At 39.1% G+C, this 8,368-nt stretch overlaps 2 protein-coding genes across 2 annotated transcripts in view; one reads left to right on the top strand and one right to left on the bottom strand.

The window, feature by feature from the left end:
* The window catches only part of LOC101315132 (cytochrome P450 734A1-like), a 4,185-nt gene extending 3,697 nt beyond the window's left edge, over nucleotides 1-488 (bottom strand). The window contains exon 1 of the mRNA XM_004295609.1: nucleotides 326-488. Coding sequence (XP_004295657.1) covers nucleotides 326-488 — 163 coding nt within the window. The remainder of the gene's footprint in view (nucleotides 1-325) is intronic.
* Nucleotides 489-5,201: 4,713 nt separating this feature from the next.
* Nucleotides 5,202-6,428, top strand: LOC101314837 (putative Peroxidase 48-like). The gene is made up of 3 exons (XM_004295608.1): nucleotides 5,202-5,435; nucleotides 6,013-6,099; nucleotides 6,222-6,428. The coding sequence occupies exons 1-3, from the start codon at nucleotides 5,202-5,204 to the stop codon at nucleotides 6,426-6,428; spliced, it is 528 nt and encodes a 175-aa protein (XP_004295656.1).
* The last annotated feature ends 1,940 nt before the right edge of the window (nucleotides 6,429-8,368 follow it).

Genomic DNA, 8,368 nt, shown 5'->3' with positions numbered 1-8,368 from the left:
ACAAAAAATAAAACACCCCGAAAAAATAATACCCGAATAAAAATTACCTTTTACTAGCTAAAATTTACTATTTTTACCGTCGTCGTATTTTCCTTTTACAAATAATCGTCCGCACATAATCGTCCCCGAAACCCCTCTAGGGACCAATTAAACTATTAACTCAACGATCGAGACAGTAAAATTCTTATTATAATCACGCTAGTAAATAAGGTAAAAATATAAGGGTCGGGATGTGACAAAACAACACTGAATCAAGTCAAAGGGAAATTAGTACTAAGATTTGCAAGCCAGAGTTGATGAGATCAATCGGTTTGTAATGTGTTACCATATATCTTAAGCCACGAGTGATACTGAGGTTGAACTACAGGAAATATGTCATGTGATAGACCTTTGGGTTTGCTCATGGCTTCCTTCTTCATGTTCAAGATTTCTTTGGCGTTTCCATTGACAAGTCTGTAAGAAGGGCCTCTAATTCCCTGCAGGCACATCAGTTTCTGTAGGCGAGTTGGAATCCACCATTGCGTGTGAAAGACCTTGAAGATCAGAAGGAACAGAAACACAGAGCTTGAAATGATGAATAATACTGGGAATCCAGTAGTACTCATATTTTGAGTGATCATTTAGCTGTTTAATTAGATTAGAAGAGATTTTTAGATCGCGAGGAGAAGAGAAGAAGATGCCAGTGAAGATGGACTGAACAGAGAAAATGAAGAAGATGAAGCAGAAAGGATTAGAGAACCTGGAGCCAATTTTCTGATGGATATATTCCAACGTAAATGAGCAGAAGCATGAAGTTGTTACATCACACACACTATTTTTAGCTAAACGGCAAACCCTGTTGCAACTGGAATAAATATCTCCAAACAGAAAACCACATTACAGATGGAGACCATTGAATGCTCATTAACAGAACAGTTCAATATAGATGGCCGGGTTTGAAAGTTTTCTTAACGTTAGAAATAAAATAGAGAAGAAAGATCGACTCATATTACAATAGTCAAGACTCAGACTCGAGAGTGATATGCATCTTCAAACGCATACCAGGGAAAAGAGTACATTCGTGAAGAGTGACATCTTCCTAGGTTTACCAACCAGTGCAAACAAAGTCCCCGATGAAGAAAAGAAAAAGAATAGCAATCAACATTGAAAAAGAAGAGGGTAAACAAAGGTTCTCTTTGTTCAGCTTTGCTTTCTTATTGGTAGATGATAAATGTGGTGGGATTAGGTGGCGCCAAAGGGGACCTTGTTGGAAGAAACTATCCCTGTGCAATATAAGTATGACAGAGTTTTATGTGCGAAGAAAAATGTAATTTTTCACAAAGAAATAAGGTGAAAGCGATTATCAGTTATCTCTCAAAACTCAGAAGTCTAATCTTCAGAGGCATTCAATGAGGAACCATGAGAAGTGGTTCAGTGGACACATTAGGTACTTAGGTAGGATGGTTTAGTGTTCTTAACTGAAATAAGTTAAGAATGCCTTATGGGTTGTCCGGACCTCTTAACGGATCAATCTCTGAGGCTATAAAAATACTTTTTGTATGTGCAATGAAACCCTAGAATACTGTAGGGGATTCAAACGTTTTGTTCTATTGAAATTAACAAGTGTCTCAAGTGAAAGTAGGTGAAAGTGCGAAAATTCTAGAGCGCACCCGGGTGCGCGGCGCACCCGGATTATCCACCGTCCATTTTGACGCGTGGATTAAGGACGTTAGTGCGGCGTTTGCAGGACGTTTGTAGGCGAGTGAGGGGGAGAAGGGGAAGAGAATGGGTGTGCATCCATCTTCAATGCAGTCCTCGTAATGACTTTTCTGGTTTGGCGCACACCACTGCCGACGATGCAGGCCCTTCCTTGCCGGATTCTGGGTTCAGTTTTCCTCCAACACAACGACAGCAGCCCTTCTAGCCTCCCTCCGTGTTCCTTTTTGTCTCCAGGAGAAAAAGGCGACGCCGGGAAGGAGAGGGAGGCGCTGGAATACCTCGCCGGAGACTCCGTGAAAAATTCCAGAAAAGAGGTATTAAGGATTCGGGCACCATTCAAGGAAAAAAAGACAAAAGAATTGAACAAGAAGAGAAGAGGAGAGAAACCCTACCCATTGCTATTACAGTCGCCATTGGATCTCGCCGGAAATTGAAGAACACAGTGAAACACCCTTGAATTCGATCTCCATTGAATTGGGTTGCATGTTTGATATATGGACTGGGTTTTGTAGAGTGGAAGAAGAGAAAGATTTTGGTGGTGGTCTCGCTGCCTGGGGTGGCCGGAATCGGGCGGAGGGCGGCGGAGAAGATTGCTGCGGTGGAGAGAGAGGAGGAGGAGAGAGAGAGATGGGTCAACACCCGAAATTGGCTTTTGACCAAGACCAACAGTCTCTTCCTTTTACAGAGAAACGACGACCAAGATTAAAAAGGTGGAAAACAATGAACAACCCAGATTTTAAAATGCTATTTTCTAATTTTAGAAAATTTTATAAATTTCTGAAACTAAGATAAATAAGAAAAATAGCTCGATGTTCTGAAAATTAATCTGAAGATTGGGGTAAATTCGTCTCGCCGCGTACTTTGACACCAGGTCCTTAAAAGTGGAATATGACATTTAGAGAAAAACTCAATAATAGACTTAGGAGTTAACTTAGAAATTAACCAAGCGCGGTTACTAAACTTCGGTAACTCAACGAACACTCGGTAAATTTCTTTAGGGCGTCACAATAAAGTAGAATTCGACGTATTTCACCATACCGATCACATCCTATTTCAAAATATTTTTAAAAATTTGTTTCTTTTGTATAATTGGTTCACAAAAATAAACACTTCCAAATAACCTACTAAACAAGTTATGTTACATTAGTAGGCACGTTGTGATGGGATCTCACACAATGTCGGTCAACCACGTTTCGTGTAAGAAATAAGGTTGAATTAAAGTTGACCAATTTGATGGGTGGCCTAACGAATCCGAAATGAGGTGAATTTTTTTCAGTAGACCTATTTAATCACCATGTCAACATCTGAAGGTGAATTTTTATTTTCACATATTTATAAGCTCGGATCGCCACGTGCCTCTAAAACAGTATAACTTGTTTGGTAAGTTACATGACTTGTTCATTGTGAACTAACTATACTGAAAAGACAAAATTTTAAAAAATCTTGTGAAATAGGATGTGACCGGAATAATGAAATATATATAGAGTTAAAAAATCACAAACTTTTGGTAACGTTTGCTTCCCAATAAAAGCAGTCAACTCTAAATACGTTTAGGCGCTCCTAAGGGGAGCCTAACCACCTGAGGGCCAATTTAACAATTTTTTTTCATGCATTCCTAAATCTCATGTATACGAGTTTTAGGTTTGAAAAAAAAAAAGGGTTTACGTACGATGCCAGTCAACCGCTTTTCGTGTAAAAAATGATGTTGATTTAGGTTGACCGGTTCGATGGGGGGTCTAACGAATCCGAAATATGGTGGATTTTTTTTCAGTAGACCAATTTAATCACCATGTCTACATCTGACGGTGAAATTTTTATTTTCATATATTTATGACCTCGGATCGTCACGTACTTACTAAAGCGGTATAACTTGTTTAATAAGTTATATGACTTGTACATCATTGTGATCCAACTATACTAAAAGGACAAAATTTTCAAAAATCTTATGAAATAGGATGTGACCGGAATAGTGAAATACATATAGGGTTAAAAAATCATAAACTTTCGGTAATGTTTGCTTCCCGATAAAAGCAGCCAACTCGAAAAATGCTTAGGCGCTCCTAAGAAGAGCCTAACCACCGGAGGGTCAATTTAACAATTTTTTTTCATGGGTTCCTAAATCTCATGTATACAAGTTTTAAGTTAAAAAACGAGGAAATATAGGGTTTTGCACGATGTTGGTCAACCGCGTTTCATGTAAAAAAATGAAGTTGAATTTACGTAGACCGGTTCGATGGGGGGGTCTAACGAATCCGAAACATGGTGAATTTTTTTTCAGTAGACCTATTTAATCACCATGTCTATATCAGACGGTGAAATTTTTATTCTGATCGTCATATGTCTACTAAAGCAATATAACTTGTTAAGTAAGTTATATGCAAATGCACATTATTGTGAATCAACTATACAAAGAAAGCAAACTTTTCGAAAATCATGTGAAATAGGATGTGACCGGAATAGATAAATACGGCTAGGGTTGAAAAATCACATATTTTTAAAAATGTTTAGACCTCGATCGAGACGGTCAACCCTATTAACACTTATGTTTCCTATTAACACTTAAACCCTAAACCTCAAATTTAAAACCAAACACCTACATAAACAGAAACACAAACAAGAAACTTAAACCAAACCTATTTTGGCCTAATTGAGATCAACTAACACAAATCCATGTGTTTGGATTTAATAATAATAAAGATAATAATAAAATTGCCTCATTATCTCTTCTTTTCCTTTCATTTTTTTTCCTTTTCGATGAAGTCTTCTCCTTTGAATTGAAGTCTTCCCCTCTGAATTGATTGCCACCTTCCCAAACTCAAAACCAAATCCAGCTCTCTTTCCCTTCCTCCATCGACCGCCAAAAACCACATCTGTAAATTCGCCGCCTCATTCTCCGACCACCACGACCACCTCTGTCTCTCCGACACCAATTCCTTCTCTCTCCGTCGCCGTCCAATCGATCGCCACTCCTCTTCAGGTCGTCTCCTGCCGGCGGCCCGACACCAATGCCATCGTCTCTCCTCTTCAAGTCTGTAATGGATTAGCTGGAAAGAGGACCAATACCAACCATAAATGCATATACAGCGCGTGCCAAGCACTCCCGTAAAAATTTCCTGGTGCGCTGAATACGCTTTCGTGAAAGTGGAGCTGGATGAGAATACTAAATTTGGGGGTAGTATGAAGGTAGGGGTGAGTGGTGTGGAGGTGTGGGGTGCTAGATTATTATCAAGGTAGAGGTGAGTGGGGTGTGAAGAAGGGTGTAAAGAGAAAAATAAGGATTAGAAAAACATGAACACTGTGTGTATTGGGCTTTAGGCTTTTTCATCTTGACAATCATTAAACCCCAACCTAACCCAAAAAAGAATTGTTGGGCTTGGCCGGGTCAACCCGGCTCGTTACTATATCATACTCTTCATCTCTCTGCTTCTCATTTCCCGCTACAACCCCTCTCTCTCTCTCTCTCTGTGACCCTCTCAGCACGACGTCAACGGAAGAAGAAGAAGATGTTAGGAACAGTGAAGGCACAGTGGCTGTTCGCGACGGTGGTGTTGTTCTCGGTGGTGGTTTCGTGTATGGCGACGGATGAGGCGTCGGGGAATATGGAGTACGATTTCTATAGGAGCTCGTGTCCTCAGGCCGAGACCATTGTGAGGACGAAGATGGCTTGGATTTACCGGCAGCACAGGAACGTCTCGGCTCAGTTGCTGCGTCTATTTTTCAATGACTGCTTCATTAAGGTATAGAAACTCAGATTCTGAAATGGCTTTTGGTGTGAGCATTCTTGTGAAAACAAGTGAAATTTATTGTGATGCTCATTGCGACTTATTTTATATATGGTATGGTTGAACTGTATGGATTTTTGTTAACTTGTAATATATATTCTGTTTATTGGGTTTCCAATTCCAAAACCAGTGTACTTTTTTATGAATCTTTTATATAGAGATTGAAACAAATTGTGTTAGCTACAATCATTTCTGAATTTTATGGATTCTTTGATTCCAAATAGGGTTCTTGGTGCATTTTAGTGACTGTTGTTAGTTTGTTACGTGTTTGTGTTGATACCAACTATGACTCAATACTACTATGACTCATAAAGATTTCTCAGGGGAATTGGTCCAAAGCTATGAATATTTTTAATTTCGGTAACTTCTATCCAGCCATTTATACGTCACTCTTAATGTTGTGGGGATTCTTGAATCAGGGGTGTGATGCTTCCGTTCTCTTGGATGACAGCAATGGGAATACAAACCATTCTATAGAGAAGCAGGCCACACCAAATAAGAGTCCCTGAAGGGATTCGATAACATTGATCAGATCAAGGAGGAGCTCGAAAATGCTTGTCCAGGGGTGGTATCTTGTGCCGATGTACTTGCTCTTGCCACAAGAGATGGCATCATTCTGGTGTGCTAATTAATCAGTTCTTCTCTTCCTTTCTTTCTCTCTTAGTTCCTTTAAGATTTCCCTTTTGCATCATCAACTAATTCTTCATGGCGATGTGGTTGTAATATCTGAAATGGCTGCAGGCTGGTGGCCCATATTATCCAGTCTTGACAGGTAGAAAAGATAGCACACAGTCCTACTTTGATGAAGCACTGGAGGAGATTCCAAGGCCTGATGACAATATCACTCATATATTGCATCTCTTCTCAAGTAGAGGTTTCAGTGATAGAGAAACAGTTGCTCTTCTAGGTACTCACTGCCTCTCTATTCCTCATTCCAACTTGATTTGACACTTGAAATATGTCATTTTAACCCTTGAGTTGTTTTGTATCAGGAGCACACATCATTAAACCTCAAAATTCATGTAAAAAAATCACAAAATTCAAGATTGTCTTTCGGCCTCCTAACTTCTATGCCCCAAACTTGCTGTAAAATTCATGATTGTAGAATTCATGTTATACAGTATATTTGTGAGTCGAGAGCTTTTCCTCTCGAAACCCTAACGCCACCCCTTTCTGGGCTGCCTCCAGTGAGGTTATCCCCTCTCCTATTCTCTAGAAGATCATGGCTTATGCCATGCAGTTCGCAATAGGGGTTAAAACGTTATAATTTATTTGTTACAAAAAGTCTTATAGTTAATTTATTGTGAATTTAAAGCTTATTTATAGACCGCGTTTATTACAATTGTTTTTTAGTAATGTAACCGTATTTACATTTCACTAAATTCGTATAAACAGTGATTGTTGTTGCTTATACCACGCACAACATAAAAAGAAGAAGCCCAAGGATTGATTACATTGTGTAGCGGCTAGCCATGGGGTCAAGAATATTTGGTTTCCTGCTAGCGCTCTTCTTGATCTTTTCAACGTCAAAATTGATTCATTTTGGTGTTGCAGATTGTACGATGAGATCGACCGATATTGGCTTGGAATGTGATAACGGACTATGGAACCATAAATCTGCGAGAGCTACCAAGTATTGTAATCAAAAGTGCACTGAAAGAGGTCACGACTCCGGCAGTTGCAAAGTGCACGATTTCTCGATATTTAAACAATCGTGTTATTGCTACGACCCTGTGTGTTCTTGATATTCTATGCATGATTAAGTTCTAGCTTATTGTCATCAATATATACAAATAAAGCAATATAATTTGCATGATTGTATTTTAGCCTACATGATTTTGGAGATATATAAATTGCATTAATAATTTTGTTATGAATCATGTAGTATAGCAGGAGGAATTGAACAATGAATATATGGAAAACAAACTACGCCATGAAGCACAAGGTGATTTAGGTTTGACCTGAAAGGTTAACATATATAATATCTTTGATTTGCTGAATGCTACAATGATTAAGCACTAAGCCTTCAGATTCTGAAACTCTAGCTATTTATATACCGTTAACGATCTCTAGCATAAGTTCCCTGGTTTGATCAACTTGAAGCGTGTCACAATGGAATCCCTGAAATCATTAAACTTCATTCAGTGCTGGCCGGTTATCACTCAAGTCTAGTAGAGCCATTTATTCTACCAAATTATATTCCATCTATATATGACTATATATGCATTTGTAAATAAACCTAGCAAGCATCATCCAATAGTAGATTTTGATTTGAAGGTTTTTCGACTAGAAGGATGAATCGTCTTCTTGGTGTCTTCTTCGATCTCACATCCTGCCTCCTCTGCTGCCTTGTTTTGGTAGATCGGTTGGGCCTAAATCACTCAATGAAGAACCTACAAATTCCATTTCATTCAGATATTGATTGGAGTAGTCCATTTTCAACAAGTGGGAGAAGCTTTTGGGCTATTCTATATACTATAGCAGGAAGGGAATACAACTGTTCATATCTTTAGTGAATTATGTTTTTACCCTAAGTTTGGGTTAATTGTGTTTCTGCCCAAGTTTGGGTTAAGTCGTTTTTGCTTCCGGTTTTCCATTAATTACACAACTGCCATCACCTTCCACATGTTGGGATGCTGCATGTTGTTTCCACGTGGTGCGATCTTTTTATTCCACATAGCTGCTCTGTGTCTCATCTTGAGGTTAATCCCATTCTCCACGCATTTGGACCTCGCTCTCTCCATCTCTTGCGCACGATGCTATTGCTGTCGTTGAACAAAAAGGGTGCCCAAGCTTCTCTCTCTCATGTTCAGATCAAACCCGGGGCAAGCTGGAAGAACATGGATTTGGGTAAGTGGTTTTCAGTTTGGTTCTCAATTGATAACTTA

The sequence above is a fragment of the Fragaria vesca genome, linkage group LG3, assembly GCF_000184155.1.
Source record: "Fragaria vesca subsp. vesca linkage group LG3, FraVesHawaii_1.0, whole genome shotgun sequence".
Lineage (NCBI taxonomy): Eukaryota > Viridiplantae > Streptophyta > Magnoliopsida > Rosales > Rosaceae > Fragaria > Fragaria vesca.
Note: the sequence above shows the minus strand (reverse complement) of the source record. Positions and strands in the feature narration are given on the sequence as shown.